We start from the raw sequence: 23438 nt of genomic DNA on the forward strand, positions 1-23438 counted from the left end.
TTACAAAATTGGTCCTTCCCCTTAGAATATTTGAGAAGCACTGTTATAACCCACCCTTATTTTATTTTATTTTATTTTATTTTATTTTATTTATTTTGAAGTAATCTCTATGCCCGATGTGGGGCTTAAACTCACAACCCTGAGATTAAGAGTCGCATGCTCCACCAACTGAGCCAGCCAGGGGCCCCTCTAACCCCCACTTCTAATCCCATTGCTTCCCTGCTAGAAACCTTTAGTGATCCGCACTGGCTATAACAGAGGTTTCAAATAGTGGGTGGGGGCCAGTTTGTGGAACTTAATTGAATGTGTCATTACCAGCCTTAAAAAAAGAAAAGGCAAGTGAATTAGAAGGTATCAGATGATATTACAGGTAGTAAATACATTTTTGTTTCAGTTACTTGTATATTTCATGTATTATAATGCAGGTGTGTACTAGCATATGATGAAAAATGTTTGTCTTTCTATGCTTACAGTAAATAAAAATGTTTGAATGCCACTGTTCAGCAGCTACAGACAATCGCCAGGCCTGATATTCCAAGTCTGGAGGAGAGAGTGACTGCTGAGGAAGAGCAGGGTGAAGGTGAGCAGGGTTTGGAGGACGCCCAGCTTATGGATGAACAGAGGGAACAATATGAGCAAAGACAGAAAGACCATGACTTTCATGCCTAGTTTGTGTCTCCAACTTTAAGAGGGCCTGGGTGATGCCACTGGGAGCTTGCAGGCGGCATAAGGGTTATAGTCCCTGTGATGGGAGCTTAGGGGGGAGCCCCTAATTCTGCCAGGGAAATCAAGGGAGACTTCCTAGAGGTGGCAGTGCCTCAGATGGGAAGAGTTGGGGTTGTCCAGAAGAACAGGCTTGTGGGGAAGGCTTGCCCGGTCAGATGAATGGCTTATGAAAAGGCACAAGCAAGCCCATCATGTCTGGGGAACCATGAGCCACTTGGTGTAGGCGGAGCATGAATTAGGGAGGAGGCCTTCATGTGCTATGTTGTGAGTTGAGATTTTATCTTGGGATGAGTAGCTATGGAGGATTTTGAGCAGAAGGATGACATGAGTGGACTTACATCTCAGGACTCGGGTGGCTGTGAGGAGAGTGGATTAATGGGGAGGAGATCTGCAGCACCATCACTGCCATGGTGGGGCCTGTGAAGGAAGGCAGTGGGGTTGCAGGGGCAGGAGGACTCGGGAGGAGGAGCCGCCAGCTGTGGCCACCCGTCCACGAGGGATTGGGCTCTGAGAAGAGGGAGGAGGTGAGGGTGCCCCCGCTGTGGCTGACTCAGGAAACTGGCTGGGTGGTGGTACGTTTTACCCAGAAAAAGAACACAGGGGGCCACAAGGGCCTGGGGAGAAGATATAACGAGTTCACTGTTGAAAGGGGCGCCTGGCTGGCTCAGGTGATAGAGCATGTGACTCTTGATCTTGGGGTCATGAGTTTGAGCCCCATGTTGCATGTAGAGATTACTAAAAAAACCCACAAAACTTAGAACCAAATGGAAGCGGCAGCTATAGGTGGATGTGGCGGTGGGCAGCGGGAGCAAAGCAGAGAGGTTAGGCCCGGGGTACAGTCTGGGGAGAGTGCAGAGTGAGAGAGAGGGTGCTATCGAGGGGAGAAAGGAGCCCACAGGAGACTGAGGAGAGTGGTCTTGGAGGCACAAGATCCAGAAACTTGGGTCCCGGGTGCCAATGGGACAGAAAAGACTTAGGAGGAAAAGCAGTGATACAGATGCTTCAGAAAATCAAATTCCTTGAAGGAGCCATGGGATGTGGCCACTGGGAGGCCACTGACATGCTGGGCCAGGGTGCAGTGGGGGGCCGGGGGGCAGGAGCCAGGGGCTTTGGGGGTGAGTGGGGTGACACAATGAGGCAGGCAGGAAGCAGGGCTGCACCTTTGTGCAAATCAGAAAGGTGGGTTCCTTCCTCCAGGCCCTCATCCCGGCACACTGGCCTGGCCAGAGGATGCAGGCTGGACTTCAGCCCTTCTAGGCAATGGGAAGGAAGGAGAGAAGGAGTCATTGACCAAGGGGGGTGCTGGACCATGTGAGGGATTTATTTTTTAAGACATGAGAGACTGGTGCATGTTGACTTGGCTGAGGAAGGGGAACCCATGACAAAAAAAAAAAGTATAGGACAGGGACATCTGCAACAAGCAGTTGGTCGGGGCGGGGGGGCGCGCAGCCAGGCAGGAAGGTGCACGCCTCTGGTGCATCAGGGGCAAGGCTGGTGTTGCTACCATGAGGATGGGGCCGGGACTGAGGAGAAGCAGGGTTGTGTGCTGAGCCCAGAGCCTGGGGCCCAGTGTGCAGGTCAGTCCTGCTGGCAAGAGTTAGCTGAGAATCTCTTCAGGGGGGCCTGGGAGAGGATGCCGAGCAGGGACACTGAGACACAGCTGAGACTGCCTGTCCCGGGGGACCAGTGGTTGCAGTGCCCAGGACTGGGTGACATCTAGACTGCCCAGGCTTTGGGCCTAGAACTGGGCAGACCAGGCTGGAGAGGGTCTTGGCACAGAGCTTTAGTTTACTTATTTTACTTTTTACTATGGAAAAATTTCAAACACACCCAAAAGTTGTGGGAAACTGAAATGAACTCTCTTGTACCTATCATTAACCTTCAGTGATTATTATGATTGTCAATGTTATTGTATGACTTCCCCCTGTAAGTACCTTTTTAAAAACTTTACAAAAATAATTTAGTAGATTTTATTTTGGGGGTGCCTGGATGGCTCAGTTGTTAAGCGTCTGCCTTCGGCTCAGGTCATGATCCCAGGGTCCTGGAATCGAGCTCCCTGCTCAGTGGGGAGTCGGCTTCTCCCTCTCCCACTCCCCCTGCTTGTGCTCCCTCTCTTGCTTTGTCTCTCTCTGTCAAATAAATAAATAAAATCTTTTTAAAAAACAGATTTTATTTTATTTTTTAGCGAAGTTTTAGGTTGACAGCAACATTGAGCAAAAGGTATAGAGAGATTTCCCACATATCCCTGGTTGAAAACTTTATTTGGAAATAATTTTAAGCTTACAGAAATGGTAAGAACAAGTTTCTTTATTTTTAAATAATTTTTTTCTTATTAGAGAATATATATATATATATATATATATTTTTTTTTTTTAAAGATTTTATTTATTTATTCAGGAGAGACAGAGAGAGAGAGAGAGAGGCGGAGGGAGAAGCAGGCTCCCAAGGAGCAGGGAGCCCGATGTGGGACTCGATCCCAGGACCCTGGGATCATGACCTGAGCCGAAGGCAGACACTTAACCATCTGAGCCACCCAGGAGCCCCTAGAGAATATATTCTCAGAATGTATATGGAAGAAAATTAAGATCATTCATGATCCTACCACCCCAAAATAAGTACTATCACTGTTTTGGTGTATTTCCTTCCAGTCTTTTTTCTGTGCTTTTACGTACATAATTTTTAACTGGATTTTTTTATCCAGAAAATAACTCCATCCCCCAAAACCTTCCTGTCTGGTGTGTCCATATGAACTGGCTCAGTCCCAGGGCCCTCACCCCCAAAGCCCTCCACAGAGACTGCAGAGAGCAACCACAACTGATTCAAGTCTGTGGTTTGTGGGTGCCCTCATTCTTTGGTTTCAGTGCCAATGCAGGTTTCCCCTTAACATTCCTTTCATTTTTGTTTTTCTTGAGTAATATAGGTTGATTTCCGTGGGATGAGTTGCCCAGTGCTCCTTGGACCACTGTCTTGCCCACCTTCCACACTCATCTCTGGATTCAGGGCATCTGTGTCTGAGCCTGTCTCCCCAACTCACCTGAGCACGGTGTGAGGGTAGGGCCCCGCTGATTCATCTCAATGTGAGGCCCAGTTGGCCTCAAGAAATATGTATGGAATTGAATCAACCCACTTATTTGGCATTGCCCATCCCCATTTATGCTGCAGACTTGCCTTACGCTAATTTACAGCCGGCAGCATGGTGTCTGGCACAGTGGGTGCTCAATGAATGTTTGTTACTGCTACTCCCAATAACTTGGGGGTTTCTGTACATGTTAGGGCTCTGCTGTTTTTCCTCCTTCCCTTTCCCGCCTCCCCCCACTTCTTCCAGATGGCAAAGAAATGACACCACTTTGACATGCCAGAGGGAAGGTGCCCCCGCTTTGTCTCCGTCTTCTGTAAGTTAGGAGCAAATCTAAGTTGGCAGTGGATTCACAAGAAGGAGCTCCCTGCTCTGAGGCTGTTTTATATGTTTGCATTGCTCACAATACCAGTTATCATTAGCAGCAATTAAAACTATTTCAGGATCAGTTCAAAGCTGCCTTTGAGGTATTTTAAGTTGGACCAAAGTCTCCATGTGTCTAGCTCTAAGCCAAGTTTCCTGGTGTCATTAGAAGCCCACTTGTATTTGGAGAATACCCAATCTGTATATTTTGATTGCCTGAATGTTTCATAAATTTCAGGGGTGTTTGCCACAAGTGGGTCAGTGTCCCCAGAGCTGTTGAGACTCTCTTACAAGTCCCACTCCCACCCTCAACTAAGTGAAGGGGACCATGGAGATGGGAGAGGAGGAGGGGGTCTGCCGGGCCCCTCTGGCCAGGCAGAACCCCTGGGCTCAGAGGGAGAGTGGCAGAAATCAGAGCAGGAAGAGATGAGGGCTTGGGTTAGGGTGGGGGCATCAGGGCTTGGGAAGAAGGTGGGAACCCAATTGGAGGGCATGTTGTGGGGAGGGGAAAAGGGAGGCCTTCAGAACACCTTAAGTGATATTCATATTTGATTGAAAGATAAACATAGGGAAAGAACCAATTTCGGCCTATTAGACTTGTAGGAAGTCAGTCAGTAATGTGTTCTGACTCTTGGCCATGGCCCTGACCCCAGGCCTGGAGGACTGGCAATAGCACTGAGGCCTGAGATCACTGTTCTGGAAACACCTCCAGGACCCTTTGGGACCCTCCAGGGCCCCCATTGGCACCAGGCATCTAGCTGCCGGCTGACAGAGTGGGTTCAGCTGGTGGACTGTGCTGGGCGGTTTTCTGGTAGAAGGGTTCTGAACTGATGGTAAGGGAGGGTGAGGGCAATCCAAATGGGCAAAGAGAGGTTCTGGAGAACTGGGCAAGGGCCCCACGGGCAGAAGTGCCTGTTTGGTCAGGGCAGTGGCAGGGACCAAGAAGGAGGACCAGTTAAGGAAAAGCTCTCTCTGCTAAGTGCCTTTAGCCATGACTGTTGTGAGGACTGGGTACTTCCTGCTTGGGAACGGCGGTGCTGGTAGTCTGAGGCTTGGTGGTTTGAGAATAGGGAACCTGCTGGTGCCTTGGGTTTCCCCACATGTGTTGCTTTGGTCAGAGCCCACCAGCCCCACCTTGGTCTCTGATCTGAATCCCTAATTAGATTTTTGTGCAGAATTCACCTCTTTGCCCTTCTTTTCAGCTTGAAGACCCGATGCCAGGCCCCATGAAGCAGAATGTCAGAAGCAGCTGTGGCTCCTGCCCCCAGGAGCGGTGCCGTCAACGCGCACCAGCCCCAGGACCGGGGCCTCAGCACGGGAGGGGGGCCGGCAGTGAGGGCCTTGCTCATGGTGGCGAGTGCCCAGAGAGGGGAGGAGGGGAGGCCCCTGTGTCCTTGGCCCCGCACAGTCGAGGGGAGGCTGAGGGCAGAATGACCCACTTTCAGAGTGGCGTGGCTGTGACTGGGATTGCTTCACATGGTCAGTCTGCGTATACATGTCCGTCTTAAACTCTTCAAAACGGGCTGTTAAACATCTGTATCCTGTTTTCATTAGCTTGTAAGCCATGGTGTGGGGACCTGCCTAGTTCTCTGAGCCAACAAGTGTGCCCAGAGGCTAATAAACGGCAGGTGCCTCCAATAAATCTGATTTTAATACTCAGTGTAAATGTGTGTGCAAATACATCTGGGAAATGAAAGGTGGGAGCTGAATTCTATATGCAAGTTACACAATTTCATAGCCGTTTTGAACTGAGAACCGTAGTGTGACTGTGTTTGCATGGGTGGCATGGGGTTTACACGTACAGGAGGTGTGTGCAGTGTGCAGGGAGGACAGCCTATATGAGTGCGGTGTGAGGGGGTATGTGCGTGTGTGGATGGGGATGGGGATGTGGAAGAGAAGTCCCCATCAAATCAGGTGGAGACAACACCAGCTATGTATTTCATAGGGCCTGGGTCAGAATGAAAGCATGGGACCCCTCGTTCAAAATTATTGGGAATTTCAGGGTAGCGCAGTGCCAAAGCCAGGTTGGCCTTTCTGAGCGCAGAGTCCCACGTGACGTCATATGCTAAACACCCACGGAGCCTGCCCAGGCTGGAGAATGTGGACCTCCGGTCTCCCCTCAGCCTACCTGTGCTGCCCTGGTAAGTCCTTGAATCCCTTTGCTCTCTCTGCATCCAGCTCCCAGGGTGACCCTGATTTGGGGGATGGCGGTGCTAGCCAGAGGCAAGCTGGAAAGGACCTGCAGCAGGTGGCCTGTGCATCTCCTCATCCTCCTTACATTTCAGTTGGGACCTCATCACGGGCACCACAAGGTGTGTGTCTCTCTGCTCTTCGCTCAAAACAATCTCCTGAGGACATCCAGGCCCCCTTGCCCCCACTGCCCACCGAGGGCTTCCATTCTTGGCGGCCCTAATGGGCCCTCTCCTGATCTTGTGCTTAGCACAACTGCCCCGGGGGGGAAACGGCAGAGGGGGCCAGGGAGCTGGGGGCAACAATGGGCCAGCAGAACTCACAGCCCCAGATTCTCAGTGAGGGGTTGTGGAGGGTGGGGATTCCCTAAGTCCTTCCTGTTCATTGTCCTGCTTTGCCTCCTTTCCGGTTGAGTGTGGTGTGCCTGCTTCAGAGCACACTCAGGAGATGCTGATGGATAATAAAGAGGGTGTTCCCGCCCCAATACCTATACTTGTCAATAATTAACCATGATTTCCTAGGTTCTGGGAGGAGGCTGTGGCACCTGGCCTGCCCCAGCTGGTTTAGCTCATCATCGTAGATTAGCATAGCAATTCCAAGGTCCCTCAGTGGTTTTGGGGTGTTCCAGGTATGGCTTCTCCCAAGGGTTAAGGGAACGTGAGAAGTTATTTCATCATGTTCCTGATCCTAGCCAGAGACCGGTCCCTAAACTCAAGGCCTTCCCGCTCTCCTAGTGACTGTGAGGGCTCCGTGTGCTTCGGTCTGGGGGTCCAGATGGGTCTGTACGAGCAGAACGCCTGCCGGGCCTCTGAGGAGGGTCCCCTGCCTCAAGCCAAAGGACCCAGAAGTGTAAAGGTTGTTTGGGCAAATGTCAAGGGCAAGGTGGGCAAGAAAGGGGATTTAGGCCCACGTGAGTGGGCAGGAGTGGAGATTTCGATAAATTTGTTAATCACTGGCCACGGGGCTTGGCCTGCCTCAGAGAGAGGGCATGACCGAGGCCCCCATGCAGGGGTGGGATGACCAGCTGGCTTTCCAGGAAAAAAAAAAAAGTCCTGGTTAAGAATTTGCTAATGTCTGCGGTGTCAATACTGCCACCAGGTCCAATTTCAAGCTACCAGCTGGTTTAAGAACTGACTTACAGAACTCTTGAACATTTAACAGCCAGCTCTCACTGCCCATTAGCTCACCGTCCCCACCAGAGGCCATCAACCACACAAGCCCCCAGGACCCACCCGCATGTCTCCCTGAGCCCGACTCCCACTTCCCTGCCTGTATTTGCAAAATGCCGTTACCCTTGCGTTGGACAGTGTGTGAGCCTGGGCTTGAGGCCAGCCGTCGCCCTTCACACCCCTTGTGCTGCAGGTCTGGAGGAAGGCCGGCTGTTCGGCCTCGTGGGTTTCCATGGTGCCGCGGAGGTGGTGGATGTGAAATGGCTTTGCCAAAGGGGACACCAAACCCAAGCAAGTGCCACAGCCCAAGTCTCAGGGACGACCTATCTCTAGTCCGGAGCAACGGGGAGGTATGACTCAATATCTGCCCTATGGTTTGACAAGCCCCAGTTTGGAGCATCTAGCAGTCTGCCAGGTGACAAGCCACCTTGCTTCTCACATGCCTCCGTCACACGCAACCTCCTCACACACTCCCACTTCCAGGAGACCAGGTGCGCCAGGTGAGCCACTACTAGGTCAGTTCCCTGGACCACAGGACGACACAGCGCCCATCCCAGGAGTTGGGAGGCTGTCCACAAAGTTCACTGGCGGATGGGGCTTCCTGGTCTTGTGGGTGGCCAGACCATTTCTCTGCGTGCAGGTTTTTCATGGTGCAATCTTCTTGGAGACCCACCTGCACTTTACACCTTCCCAGTGACTCCATTTCCCCCTCCTCTGGGCTTCTGGAATGACACGAGGGCCCCACCTTAGCCAGGCAGCTGTGATGAGAGGTGTTGACCCAGCTGCCTCTCTGCTAGCTCACTGTGTCAGGTGGAAGGGGCTGAGACAGCAGCAGGGACTAAGGATCTTCCGGTATAGCCAGGGACCCTGGGCACGTCCAGAGGCAGGACTGGGGCCAGGGTCCTCTGGGAGTCAGCCAGGCACTGGGGGATGAGTGGTACAGGGAACCGATGAGAAACAGGCTCTGGGCCAGGAAAAACAGCCCCCAGCCACAGGTGTGCCACCATTCCTGCTCCTCTCTTGTCTTAATCCCTCTTGCTTGGTGACAGCACTCAGACAGGTCTGGAGCCCGGCAGGGAACACCTGCTGACCCGAGAGTAAGTTTCTGTGGGGGCTGGAGACAGTCACATGTGTCTGGTTTGTGTGAACCTCACACTCTGGTTCATTGCAGGAGACAGAGTTATGAATGAACCAGAACACCACACTGCAACACGTGCTCAGCCGGGAGTGGGCTCGTGTGTGAGATGCAGAGGAGAAAGCTCCATAGAGGGGATGACATTTGAAGGAGGTGATGAAAGTGGGTCCCCCCAACAGCCCCAGTCTCTCTACACAGGCCCAAGTCAGGGTCCAACCCTGGGTCTCACAGATCTGCCTTCTGGGAATCCATGGGGTGGCCCAAGGCAGCCTGCACTCCCCAGCCGGAGGTCACACAGCCAACTTCCTCCATCCAAAGCCTTCCAGAACCTCACCACTGGCTTTGCCAACATGGCGGACATTTCCCCTTCTCAGAACATAAGGGAGTGAGATTCCTTGGCTGCTCTTTCCATGAATGAGCACAGAATGGGGGGGGGGGGGGGCGCGGAGCTTGAGGAAGGGGCTCTTGGAAGGTTCCTGGAGGGTGAGAGGGAACAGGAGGGGAGGAGATGACATCGGTGGCTCAGAGGTTGGGGCCCGCCCAGTGCTGGAGCTGGAGCCCATCCGGATCCTGACATACACTCCCAGAAGTTCAGGGTTGGCACCAACCCACTTCAGGGCCTTAATGAGGGTGCTCTGGCCTAGGCCTGCCCCCTTTCCCTCCCCTCCAAGTGCTGACTCTGAATCAGATGTGATCAACGAGGGAAAAATGACTGTAGCAGTCGAGTTCATGGTAAATGCTTTGTGTGTGTGTGTGTGTCCCCTCACTTAAACAATTTCTGTGCATTCTTGATTCTGGGACTATCCTCTGTCTTTCCCTCTAGAGAATCTTATGGGATTCCATACTTGGTTTAGAATGTATGAGAAACACCTACCCCAGGCCTTGCACATAGTAAGAGCGTAGTGAATGTATGCTCCTTTTCTTTAGCCACTCAAAGTGGCCACTGGGGGTTGAGGGCAAAGGGGCTTCCCCAGGCTAGAAGCTGATGGGCCTTTGGTCCTTGCCTCCCCCTTCCTTCTCCAGCTGATGACAGACACCTGGATGTCATAACATACTCTGTGTCCTCATCTGTTATTCTCGGACACAAGCTTAACCCTCTGGGGAGGGTACCTGAGTGGGTCCCCTCTGACTGGGACTGGACTTTCTTGCACTGTGGGCTGGCCTGTACCAGTCCCAGGGATGGATGCAGAAGGGTGAGGCACTGATCCTGCTCGTTGGGCAGGATGCTGGCAGGAGGGCGGGCTGAGCAAGGGCGGGGCTTCCAGAACAAAGGAGAATGGGGAGCCCTGGGGGCCTAGGCTAGGCATCAAAAAGGCTCTGCAGAGTGAGCAGGCCATAGCAGCTGCCTGTCTCCTTGCCCAGCAGTCAGTCAGACAACCTGTGCTGGGCCCCTTCCACCTGCCCCAGGCGGGCAGCAAACAACACTCTGCTCAGAGAGGCCTTGTTCTCCAGCGTGATTGCGCCCACACTGCTCTGTGGTTTGCTCTACTTGGTGTGGGTTGCTGCTGCAGTTCCAGAGGAGGGCAGAGGGATGGCAGGGAGTGGAGCCAGGAGCCAGGAAGGCCGTCAGGAGCGTGCCTTGATCCCGAAGCCCTTTGATGGGACCAATGTAGCCCCACACCTCTGGCTGCACCGCTTCGAAGTCATCAACGATCTCAACCACTGGGACCATGCCACCAAACTAAGGTTCCTGAAAGAGTCCCTCAGGGGAGATGCCCTGGAGCTCTACAGTGGACTCAGCCCCAAGGACCAGGAAGACTATGGGGCTGTGAGAGAGACCCTCCTGCAGGCCTTCCGGGGGCCCGAGGCCGCCCCCAGCCACCTGCCCAAGGAGATCGTCTTTGCCAACAGCATGGGTAAGGGCTACTACCTCAAGGGGAAAATTGGCGAAGTGCCCGTGAGGTTCCTGGTGGACTCCGGGGCCCAGGTCTCTGTGGTCCACCCCGGCTTGTGGGAGGAGGTCACGGATGGTGACTTGGACACCCTGCGGCCCTTTGAGAACATGGTAAAAGTGGCCAATGGGGCTGAAATGAAGATCCTAGGCATCTGGGATACAGTGGTGTCCCTGGGGAAGCTGAAGCTGAAGGCAGAGTTCCTCGTGGCCAACGCCAGCACTGAAGAAGCCATCATTGGTACCGACGTGCTCCAGGACCACAATGCCATCCTGGACTTCGAGCATCGCACGTGCACCCTGAAGGGGAAGAAGTTCCGCCTCCTGCCTGTTGGAGGGTCCCTGGAAGATGAGTTCGACCTGGAGCTCATAGAGGAGGAGCCCTCCTTGGGGGAGGGGGGTCAGGAGCTCTCCTATTGAGAAGTCCCCTTTTCTTTACCCCCCAAACATTGGTGGGAAGACCTACCACAGTGGAGGGGAAGGGCAAATACCCTTAGGGGTCACTGGGTTTTGCCACCTCTCTGGAACCAACTCTTGCCTCCTCCTCTCCCTCCTCCTCCATCTTCAGGGGCCTTCATCTGTCCCTGGTTGGGGAGGCTTCCATCTGAAAAGGCACAGGTGAGGGAGAATGGGCTGGCTATCTCAGAGGAAGGGGGAGTCCTCATGGGTGGTCAAGCTGCTATTGGTGGCAAAGATTTAAGGCTGGAAGGTTCCGAGAAGGCTAGAAATAGTCGACTGTCTTTCAGAGAGGACTGAGGTACCTCTTCATATCCTCTGAGATGTGGCTTAGTCACCTCCAGCTCCATGCAGTCCTTCTCAGTTGGGCTGGGTCCTGGCTGCAGGGTCCTCACAAGCAAGACCCACTCTTGCAGGTGAGGGTCAGAGCTGCTCTGGGAGTCTTCCCTGTTGGGTCTTCCCACCTCCCTGTATGATATAATTTCCTTCTGTCATTTGCTCTGAAACTCATTGAGCCTTATGCCAATAATTCATTACTTAAAAAACCAATAAAAATTGACTCATGGAAAAACCATGTAATGTGTTGATTAGGGATGAATGGAATGGATGTGAGCGGCTGGGTAAAACAGGGAGAAAATGTCAAAGAGATGGAAGATCCAAGTGCTCTGTGAGTGATTAGCCTGGAGATGTAAGAGAATATATACGCAGTGCCTGTAACTGTCTTGGATTTTCTAAGATAGCCTCAATTTCAAATATTTTTGCTTATTTCTTCCATAATTCTTCTAATCATTTCAAACTACAATATTTTCGCATCCAGATTTCCTCTTCTACCCAAGAGTGACCCTAACGTTATTTGTGAGATACTGATTGGGGATTGGAAAATTATGGTTATTGTAAACAAGTGGGAAAGTACCTGCCTGGCAAGTAGTTCATACAGCCACCTGGGAGACAGAGACAACAGGGCAGGGGACAAGCATTGACCTGCATGGGGCAGCCCAAGGGTGTCTGGAGGACAGAGGTGGAGGTAGCCGTGGGGGCTCTGGTATCTCAAAGACAGCTTCTTCCTGGAGTGACGTGGGGCCTGAGATTAGAGAGACGGGATGGAGTGGGGAGGACATTCCCAGATGTGGGAATGGGATGTTTGTTTTTTTAGGGGTCTTCCTCATATCTGCTTCTAAGTTCCTGCCTCTCTGTTTGGAACTCAGCCGGGCTGAGAATCTGGAAACACTCAGCCAAAAAGGAACTCAGCCGGGCTGAGTATCTGGAAACACTCAGCCAAAAAGGGAGACTGAGGGTGCAAAGCCTCAAGAGCTTTTGATGGGAGGTGGGAGGGGACATCTTCCTTTCATGAGGGTGGGATGAGCCTCTTCCGGAAGTTTCCACCTGAATATCCCCAAGGGAGAGACAACTAGCTGGGCAGGAGCCAGAGGCATGGTTGAGTCCTCGGCCTCAGAAGCCTCTGGGGACTTGAGGCTGGCCCTCCAGCAGCTGTTCTGAGCCAGGGGCCCTTGCTCCCCTCTCTGATTTTAGCTGCGATTCTCCTGGGAACTGAGGCCCAAGCGCAGCCCCTCATCCTCATGATTACCGCAGCCCATCCCTGGGCAGCCAAGCCTATTAACAGGAATCCGCTCCAGCAGGCTCAGTGCATGGGGGGCCGTGTGTGGTGCTAGGTCAGTACAAACGAAGTCTTCTTCAGGGCAAGTGAGGCCTGGAGAGGCCCGGCCGTGGAGGAGGGAGGAGCAGAGAAGGAGGTAGGAGAATACAGCAGAGGGAGATGGTCTCCTTGTGCCTCCCAGGTTCCTTTCTCAAGTTTGGTTTTCAGCTCCTAACAAATGTGGCTTCACTCCTAGGCCAAGCCCTCCTCTGAGGGGACAACCCAGGTAGCACCTCCCTGTGACCTATTTTCTCCAGGTCCTTCAGATCCGAGGCACACGCTCAGCTGAAGGAGGGAGGGTGGGGAGGCGGACAGGGGATGGGGAGTTGGGTGCCAGGCTAGAATTTCAGGGCAACACCTGGGTTGCCCCCTCTCTACCCTTGCCCACACACGGCAGGCAGCTGAGCCCTGTCCTACGTGAACAGGAACAGGCGTGACCTGTGGCCCAGCTGCAGAGGTGCTTGCTCCTCTGTTCTGAGTGAAGGGGGCCTGTCCCCGAAGGAATGTGAGCCCTGGGGTGGGCCCAGCCGGGGGGTGGGGGGGTCTGTGACTTTGTAAGCACAGACCCTCATGGAGGAAGGAACCAAGGGGTGGCTCTCATCCGGGAGTGAGACCGGAGACCAATGCTGTGTGCGTGTGAGGTGGTTGCAGGTGCAAATGCGTGAAGGTGGAGCCTGGGCTGCAGGGGGGTGAACGGCTCTCCTGGGAACGGAGCATCAAGGGGGGAGCCCTGGAGAGCAGCTAGGAAAAGTAGGTTGTGGACACATGGCAGAGGGCTTGGTGCCTGGGGTAAGGGTTTGCGCATAACCTGAGTCTATGATGACATAAATAATAAACAGGAAGGCCTGGGTGGCTCAGTCAGTTGAGTGTCCAACTCTTGATCTCAGCTCAGCCCTGCCTTGGACTCCATGCGGAGCATGGAGCCTATCGCGTGTTTAAACCACAGTCGACCAGAAGATTCATCCAGCTTCTGGGCGTATGATGGATACAGCAGCAGCAGAGAATGCAGCTCTGGAAGCCAGGGTGGTATTCAGACTTAGGGTCTCAATTTGAGATGATGGAAAGGGAGAGGCATCAATGTAAAGGTTTAATCCTGGCTGCAGGGGAGAATCACCTGGGAAGATCAATGAAAGCCAGTTCTTCAGGGTCCTGCCGTGCAGCCAGGCTCGAGAATGTGTGGTCTGCATCCCAGCTGTATTTACCCCCTCGTGACCCACAGGGTGATACCCGGACCAGCAGAAAAGCAGCATTACTGTCACCTGGAGCTTGTTAGAAATGCAGAATCTCTACCCGCACCAAGACCTGCACCAGAGCCTCCGCTGGGGGAAAACAACAAAACCCAACAGAAACCCTCTCCAGGTGATTCTCAGGCACAGGAAAGTTTGAAAAGCTCTGGCCAAGAACATTCTGATACCTCTAGTTAAGGGGCAACTCAGGGCTCCCACAAGGCACCTACTTCTCTACTAATGACCACCACACCCTGAATGGCTGTTAGTTCCCCGGACTATGCTAAATAATTCCTCATGCCTTTATCCCGCAAACATTTATTTTATTTTTATTTAAACTTTTGAAATACTTTTAGACTTTCAGAAAAGTTGCAAGAGCACTACAAAGAATTTCCATCCATTTTACCTAGTTTCCCCAAATAGTAACTTTTTTTTTTTTTTTAAAGATTGTATTTATTTGAAAGACAGCACAGCCGGGGGAGGGGCAGAGGGAGAGGCACAAGCACACTCCCCGCTGAGCGCAGAGCCCATGGCATTAGATCTCATGACCCTGAGATCGTGACCTGAGCGGAAATCAAGAGTCTGACACTCAACTGACTGAGCCACCAGGCACCCCCACCCCCAAATAGTAACATTATACCAGTTAACCTTATTCTCTCATTCTCTCCTTGTCTGTATCTACATGCATATAAACTGTTTGAAAATTGCAAATATGATATGCATTTACTTCTAAAGACTTCAGTGTGTATTTCCTAGAAAACAAGGAATTCTCTTTTAAAAAGATTTTATTATTTGAGAGAGCTCGAGAGAGGGAGAGCGAGCACAGAGAGAGTGGGAGAGGGAGAAGCAGACTCCCCGCTGAGCAGGGAGCCCGACACGGGGCTCAATCCCTGGATCCTGGGATCATGACCTGAGCCAAAGCCAGATGCTTGACTGACTGAGCCACCCAGGTGCCCCAGGAATTCCCTTATATAACCACAATACAGTGATCAAAATCGGGAAACTATCATTGGTATACTATTACCTGATCTGCCGACCTTACTACATTTTCCCGATAATCCCAATAGAAACCACTGTCTTCCGTCCATCGTTCAATCCAGCCACATGCTGCATTTAGTTCCCGTGTCTCTTTGGCTTCCTTAACCTGAACGAGTCCTCAGTCTGTCTTTGTCTTTCACACCCTTGACATTTATGAAGAGGCCAGGTCAGTTATTTTGTTGAGTGTGAATCTACATTTGGGTGACTGACGCTTTCTCATGAGCAAATTCAGGTTATGCATTTTTGGCAGGAGTGCCCAGAAAGGTGATGTGTTCTCCTCAGTTCGCAGCGGGAGGTACCGGCTGCCTCTTGGTCCTGCTACTGGTGATGTTGACTTTCATCCGTTGGTCAGAGTGTCTGCCAGGTTTCTCCACTGTAGACTATTCTGTCGTGTATAGTTAATGTTTTCTGGGTTGATGCTGTGAGACCATATGAATACCTTGTTTCTCGTCAGACTTACCCACTAGATCCATTGACGATCCTCGCCTGCCGATGGTGCTTTTCTAATTCTACTCCCTATGTGTACTAGCTGGCACTCAATTCTGAGCTTTCCCTTCCTGTTTGTTATTTATTAATTTAAATTAATTTACTTATTTTTAAGTAGGCTCCATGCCCCGCGTGGAGTCCAAGGCAGGGCTGAGCTGAGATCAAGAGTTGGACACTCAACTGACTGAGCCACCCAGGCCTTCCTGTTTATTATTTATGTCATTGTAGACTCAGACTCTTACTCAGCGAGTTATCCTCTGTACTACCATTATTTTGACACTCGAATTGCTTTAGATTTGGCCTCTTCAAACTGGCTTCTGTCTTCTTGGGCCATGTCCCCATCATAATCCGAGCCCCTCCTTATTTTCCTGTCATGAGATGTTCAGGTTCATCTTGTATCTTCCCTGGACCAGCCTGGGGATTGGCCATTTCTCCAAGGAACCCTGGTTCCTTCTGGTGGAGTCTGATATTCAGAAACCAGGATCTGGGTGTTCGGTGTGTTCGTTGTTACTGGGGTGTGCTTACATTACATGGCCACTGGCGTGGTCAGATCTGAGAAAAAAACCCATATAGTTCGTCTATATATGTTTCTACATCTATCTCTATATGTATTAAAAATGAGTTCATACTGATACCTCCAATTCCAACCCAGGACGATTGGGTTTATTCTAACCTCGCTTTCCATCTTAGCAACTTCTTTCTCCAGTGCGAAATCTAGCTCCGGGGGACTTGTTTGCGCAGTCTTACCATACCCAGAAAGTAGTTTTTTTTTTTTTTTTAAGATTTTATTTATTTATTTGAGACCGAGAGAATGAGATAGAGCATGAGAGGGAGGAGGGTCGGAGGGAGAAGCAGACTCCCTGCCGAGCAGGGAGCCCGATGCGGGACTTGATCCCGGGACTCCAGGATCATGACCTGAGCCGAAGGCAGTCGCTTAACCAACTGAGCCACCCAGGCGCCCCAGAAAGTAGTTTGAGAGCTGCCTACTCCTATGCCTACGAAAAACAAGCATACAAGCAACCAGTTATTAATCACCTACTCCGTGCCAGGTGTGCGTGGTCCTTGGCAGCAAAGAAGAAAAATGAGTGATGAAATCAGACCGCAGTCATCTTAAGGAGAGCTAAGGCTCCCAGGTGTGTAAAGCCCTAGGTAGGGTTGACAGTTGTACTTTGTCTTGAGGACACAGGTGCCCGTCGGGAGAGCAGCTAGAGGCCGAGACTGGAGTCCTAAATCTTTCTCCGGTGGCAGTGCTGAGGGCGTGGCTGGCCTCCAGGCCCCAGAGCAGTGAGCTGGCCCACCCACCCGGTCCTCCGCCACTGAGGAGACGCTGAGGCAACTGCCAGCTGGTGCCACCACACCTTCTAGTCCCATCACGCTCCCCTGTTGCCAAGCAATCCAGGTAATGGAGGTGGCTTCGCTGGCCGGGCTGCCAGGAAGGTGAACTCTGGTCAGGCCTCTCTGACCACCCCCTCCACTCGGCTGTTCTGGTCCCCACTGCTCGGCCACTGTGGGCCAGCTTCCCCGAAGCCTGGACGGGGGCACTCCTCCAAGGCACGGGCAGTCCGTGGGACTCGTCTGGGGCCAGCCTTGCCCTGCCTCACTTCTCTGGGCTCCTGTTAGAGCATCTTCCTGCCCTATGGAGTGTGTGAGATGAGCCGTGCCCTCTGAGGAAGGAGGCAGCCCTGCAAAGGAACCCCAGGCCTTAGAGTGGCCCGCTGCTGTGTCCCCTCCCCACTGCCCTCTGCACGGGGCCAGGAAGGGCTCCACAGAGCAGATCTTTAAGCTGAAGACAAGTGGTTGTTTCCCAAGAAGAAGCAATGTGGAGGGAGGAGGATGAGGAAAGGGAGCAAGGACCAGTGGGGTCGGGGCTGGCTAATGGGGTGATTTGAGGGGAGAGACAGAAGGCCGGTGTGGAGGGTCCTGTATTACTTTTGAGGTGACTCCAGAAGGCCAGCGATAATTGATGGTGGATTTCTTCAGCTTTAAGATGCACTCAGTTAAAAAGTACATTATCAATTTATTTTAAGTTTTAAAGATTTTATTTATTTATTTGACAGAGAAAGACACAGCGAGAGAGGGAACACAAACGGGGAGTGGGAGAGGGAGAAGCAGACTCCCCGCCGAGCAGGGAGCCCGATGCGGGACTCGATCCCGGGACTCCAGGATCATGACTTGAGCCGAAGGCAGTCGCTTAACCAACTGAGCCACCCAGGCGCCCTATTTTAAATTTTAAAGTTACAAGTTTATTTTAATGTGTATGAGGAAAAAATATGTATGCTGGGCGCCTGGGTGGCTCAGTTGGTTAAGCGACTGCCTTCGGCTCAGGTCATGATCCTGGAGTCCCGGGATCGAGTCCCGCATCGGGCTCCCTGCTCGGCGGGGAGTCTGCTTCTCCCTCTGACCCTCCCCCCTCTCATGCTCTATCTCATTCTCTCTCTCAAATAAATAAATAAATCTTTAAAATACATATATATGTATGCTAATAGCTTATCCTTTTGTGAACATTTTAACCTACATTGGTCCTGAAGTAGATAAAACTGTGAATCCACCATCCATAAGCCAGAGGAAGTAGAAGTACCATGATGGCACAATGGGCACAGAGGCAGAAATTTTGGAAGCAGTATGCAAATGACTGACATTTGGGAAATACGTTGATATGTTTCTCCTCACTAGAATGTAAGCTTCAGAAAAGGGCTTTTTTGTGCCCCGTCGTCCCCACCAGGCTTGGTGCATATCTGGGCCTTAATAAATAGTTGTTGAGAGACTTGAGAAGTGATTGAATGAACAATGTAATGACCCCTCAGGTGCCCCTCCCAAGGGACCTCAGGCGGCCTAGATCAGACAGTACAAAAGAAGGCTGAGCTTTCTCTTGAGGATCATCCGTAGTGACTGCACACAGTGGAGACCGGTCGGAACTTTGTAGACTTAGAACGTTCAGCTTCAGATGCTCAGGACTTCGTCGAGTCACAGGGCTGTAGGGGACCTTGGCAGTTATCCTGCCCCTAGTGTCCTGGGCAGGATGGGCTCCCCGAGAAGTGGACTGTGAGGTGAGGATTCGCCTGCTGGAAGCTGATTAGGGATCTGGGGATCAACACCTGTGGAAGGGCAGGAAGCAAGATAGGGCAGGAGAAGTGAGGCGGTCTCAGTAGGGGCCTCAGCCAACGTTATGGGACCATCTGAAGCTGAAATGATCCTTGAGAGCTGTCTGGAGCTGAAGCAAAGGAGCCGGGCAGTTATGCCCCTATGCAGACTGCCTTGGAGGGCCATTCCCTTGGGCAAGGCAGCTGTCTTCACCCAGGCCATCCCGGAGGGGTGCCCATGGCTTCATCTCTGTAGGGAGACGTGGGTGATGTGTCAGAGTCTACCACACGTGTCCATCCAGTCTCAGTACATTATCAACTTAATCCTTATTTTTGGAAAAAGAAAAAAACATCACTGTATGTACCAATGGTATATCCTGATTTAAGAAGCAGTAGAATGTGTGGGGACGGGGAAGGGTGGTGGAGGTAGGTCTTAAAGTAGAGAATATACTTGACTTCATCTCCAGTAACACCTGCCTGGTGGGAGGCACTGCAAAGCATTCTGGGACTGCCTGTTTGACCACAGCCAGAAAGAGGCCGTGAGGGATTAGTGAGGTCTGTCCTGGGAGCACTGTGGAGGGTGAGCACCTGATTCCTCTGCTGTGTGTAGTCAGGGGCCTTCATCCCTCGGTAATGGGGAGCTGTGGAAGGTTATAGGCAGGGAGGTGACATGATGACCTCTCCATGTGTAATGCATCCGAGCCCCTGTTCACAAATGCAGAGATGTATGGGAAATGGCAGTTTGTAATGTTTTTCCAAAATTAAAGTTAATTACATGCAACTCAGTCCCCAGTCAGCCAGGCTGTTGAGAAGGTCCCTCTCAGTCCTTTAGGGGGCTCTCCCAGAACCTGACGCAGCCCCAAAGCTTTGTGGGGAGAGGGGCAACAGGTCACAGACGCCCCATGCATCGCGATCATGGAGAGGCCTGTGTCCCTGCTCACGTAATCCATGTGCAGGAGCACTAGTAGCCTGGGCCTCAGGTCTTGCCCTCCTAGAGACGCCAGGCAGCCCCTCCCTGGGATATCTTGACACCTCTTCAGGGTGAAGCCACCGAGTGGTGTGTGGGTGCCTGTTCTCTCCAGGACTGACCGCCATCCCTCCCCTGTCCAGCGACCTGTCTTCCTCATCTCCTCCTATGCATCCGAGCCCACCCCACACCTCCCTGGCTGGGGCATTCGAACTCATTCTCATCCATGGGTTTAGGCAGGTACAAAAGTTGGGGAAGCAAAGTACCATATCTTCTAGGCAACGCGAGCTTGTAGCCCAGGACCAGAAGCAAACCCTAAAAGGCTAGACTACTTGCCTGAAATGGAAGAGTCAGGGGAAGAATCTGGAGCAAAAGCCCCCACACTGGGGTGTTTGTGTCCTGCCCTGACGTGCATTCCAGCATCCTGTGGACGGGGCACAGGCATTAGACTGGATGGAAAGGGGCTGTCTGTGTGTGTGGGCGGGGGGGCATCTGCGCCTGCCCAGATGCAGGCCCCAGAGGCTAATAAGCAGGCTCAGTGGTGAAGGGGGACCAGTTGCTGAGGTAACAGGCATGGTTTTGCCCCTCAGGGAACATTTGACAGGGTCTGAAGACCTTTCTGGTTGTCACAGATTTCGGGGAGGTGGGGAGGGCGGTGCCACTGGTGTCTAGGGGGTAGAGAGAGGCCAGGGATGCAGCTCAGCCTCCCACAATGCACAGGGTGGCCCCCCAACAGGGAATTCTCCGCACCTGAATGTCAACAGCAGTGCCCAGGTTGAGGAACTGGCTTGAGGCAACTCACAGTTTGCTGATTTGGCAATTTCTAAGTCTTACAAAACCCCTGGAATGTAGGTTTTCATTTCCATTTAACAGATGGGAAAATTGACATTAGGGGAAGTTATTTGGCTCAACGTTGCTCAAATGATTAATGGCTGAACTGAGTTAGAGTGTAAGCCTGCCTTCCTTCAGAATGTTCAGTTCGGTCTGCTGGAGCAGTCCACACAGAGATTTGGTAAATGAATTTGTTTTCATCTATTATAAATAGAGGCAGGAAGACAAAGTGGGTGGAAATGAATTTGAAAAGCGGAAATGTTCAACAAATGGGCCTTGGTTAGCTAAACAATATGTAAAGTACTTGTAAAACATTTGAACATGTTCACTGTGGTTAGACACATTTTTAACAATTTATGAAAATTAAAAATTTATAAAAATTACCAAACGAGTAGAAGAGACATAATTGGCTGAGAATAAACTTGGGAGGAAGAACTCCTGGAAAACCTCCCCCAAATTCCAGATCCTTTTGTTACTTTATTGCTTGGTTAATTTGTCATTGTTTACATTCCTTTTAGTAATTGTTGTTGTTGTTTTTACAACTGAAGTGAGTGCTCATTATAGGAAAATCAGAAAATTAGGTCAACCCAAAAATAGATAAAGAAACTTGATGAAGAACCTTCTACCTACTTACCCTTCCGAGGTCAAATATGGCCTATTTTTCCAGGACCTTTCTCCATGGACATTTATATGAATGTATTTTCCTTCATCCTTTCACTCCCTCTTTCTTGTTTTTTTCTTTCTTCCTTTTTAGCAAAAATAGGATTACACAGTACTTTCTCCTTTGTAAACTTACATACTGTATGTAACTAATGCCCTATTTAGGACATGCAGATTGTCTCCAACATTACAAACCTCACCACACAGTGAAGAAAAGGCAGGTACGACAGCCACGGACAACACAGATCTCACAGCAACGAAGTCGGGTGAAAAAAGCCAGACCAGATAGGTACAGTGTGATTCCATTTACATAATCTTCTGAAACAAGTAGGCAAAACTCAGCCACGGGGTGTAGAGATGCACACTCAGGAGACAAGAGTATAAAGGCAAGAGAAGGTATGTGGTTAGGACAGACGGAGGGTGGCCAGGATGATGTGTCAGGAAAGGTATCTGGGGACACGTGGGGGCCAGCAGTGTCTTGATTCCTGACTGGGTGGTGTTCATGTGGGCACTTACTGTATAATAATTCACTAAGCAGAATGTTTATGCACCTTTATGTGCATGGCATTTCACAATACTTTTTTTTTTTTAAGACTTTATTTATTTATTTGAGAGAGAGAGAATGAGAGACAGAGAGCACGAGACGGAAGAGGGCAGAGGGAGAAGCAGACCCCCTGTTGAGCAGGGAGCCCGATGCGGGACTTGATCCCGGGACTCCAGGATCATGACCCGAGCCGAAGGCAGTCGTTTAACCGACTGAGCCACCCAGGCGCCCCTCACAATACATTTTTAAAAATGAACAAAATTAAGATAGGTGGTGGAAATATTAACTAGAAATTTAAAAGAGGGTAAAACAATTCTGAAATTTAAGCAAAATACTTGAGGCTCAAAAGGATGCATTCCACCTCCGTACTACATCAAAATCCCAATTTTTGAAAAATAATATGGACCATATTTTTATTTAAATTCAATTAGCCAACATATAACACATCATTAGTTTCAAAGGTAGATAGAGTTCAGTTAATCATCAGTTGCATGTAACACCCAGTGCTCATCACATCATCCCCCAGGATGCCTTAATGCCCATCCCCCAGGCACCCCTCCATACCCACCTCCCCTCCAGTGACCCTCAGTTTGTTTCCCAGAGTCAAGAGTCTCTCATGGTTTGTCTCCCTCTCTGATTTCTTCCCATTCAGTTTTCCCTCCCTTCCCCTATGGTCCTCTGCGCTGTTTCTTATATTTGTGGACTCTATTTTTAGACCAAATTGTCCTTTGGGATGAACTGTGTGTCGTCTGCTCCCCCCCAACTTGTTCTCAACCAGATTGTTTTCTATCAAATTGCTTTCATTTTTGACCAAGTCATGTGGATTATTCTAAAGCCCAGGTATTTTTCGGGGCCCTCTGCCCTGCCTTCCTACAACTCTGCTAGTGATAAAGTCCTTCATTTGTAGTAAACACCTCACTCACTGTGTTTTACCATCGGCCTTCTGGGGCATATGACATTGGAGACTGTCGTCCTGCCTCAGCTGTGAGCCTGAAGTCTGTCTCTTGCTTGTGTTCACTCTTTAACTCACTTGTGCATCCATCTACCAATGTGGATGGCTGAGCACCCTGTGTGCCAGGCATGGTTTTAGGTTTTGGGACAACACTGTTCTGGAGAGTTCTGTCTCTGCTCTTACAGAACTGCATTGTAACATCAAACAGACAAAATAGAATGTCCCGTGGTAAGAAGAAATGAGTCAGGATGAGAGGGATAATGGGTAGAAGATAAGGAGGGATGTGTAGTTTTGTACAGAGGGAGTCCTGGGAATCTCGTGAATAAGGTGACATTTGTGCAGAGACCTGAGCGAAGCAAGGGAAAAGCCATGAAAGTGTTGGGGGAGGACATTCTGGGCAGAAGGAGTAGCAAGTGCAAAGGCCCTGGGTATTCAGGGAACTGTCCATGGAGTAGGGTGGTAGTTCCTGAGGTCCGGGAGGGTGGTCAAGGCCAGGTTGGTGGGGCTTGCACTGAGGAGGCTCTAATGTGCTGGGAGATGGAGTTCCACAGGCAGCTTTTTCACTGAGGAAGGCTGGGATCTGATGGCTGTTTTAACAGGATAACTGGGGAGCCTGGGTGGCTCAGTCTGTTAAGTGTCCGACTCGTGATTTTGGCTCAGGTCGTGGGATTGAGCCTGGCATTGGGTTCCATGCTGGGTGTGGAGCCTGCTTAAGATTCTCTCTCTCCCCCTGTCTCTGCCCCTTTGCCCCTCTAAAAAAAAAAAAGGATAATGGGGGGGCCATAGGGGGATCCTGGGGGCAGAGTGGGGGAAAGATCAGCTTCCCGTGACCTAGGGGCTTCACTCTATGGTGGCCCCTTCACTCTGGAGACTTGCCACTGAGCCCCCTTCTCTCGGACCTGTGGCAGTAGGTGGCACTCCCCTCTGGGACTGGCATGTCCATAGCCAAGGACGGGGGGCCTGCACTCGTCTCCTAAAAGGCATCTTGCCTGAG

General features: G+C 51.1%; 1 protein-coding gene across 50 annotated transcripts in view; it reads left to right on the forward strand.

Moving 5' to 3' along the window:
- Positions 1 to 11690, forward strand: part of ASPRV1 (aspartic peptidase retroviral like 1) — a 110961-nt gene extending 99271 nt beyond the window's left edge. For 31 of the 50 annotated variants that reach the window (XR_010405631.1, XR_010405605.1, XR_010405611.1 and 28 more), the window contains 2 exons: positions 474 to 6306; positions 7718 to 10147. Coding sequence is in view for 9 of the 50 variants with exons in the window: in XM_064572378.1 (XP_064428448.1) it covers positions 10191 to 10970 (780 nt within the window). In the remaining 41 variants the exon portion in view is untranslated. Of the gene's footprint in view, positions 1 to 473; positions 6307 to 6343; positions 6478 to 7717 lie in introns of all 50 variants that reach the window. The other 19 variants (XM_064572378.1, XM_064572380.1, XM_064572379.1 and 16 more) reach the window with 7 other exon arrangements.
- The last annotated feature ends 11748 nt before the right edge of the window (positions 11691 to 23438 follow it).

The sequence above is a fragment of the Mirounga angustirostris genome, unplaced genomic scaffold (genome assembly GCF_029215605.1).
Source record: "Mirounga angustirostris isolate CCGP_5_RB_7025 unplaced genomic scaffold, mMirAng1.0.hap1 SCAF_10, whole genome shotgun sequence".
NCBI classification, from domain to species: Eukaryota; Metazoa; Chordata; class Mammalia; order Carnivora; family Phocidae; genus Mirounga; species Mirounga angustirostris.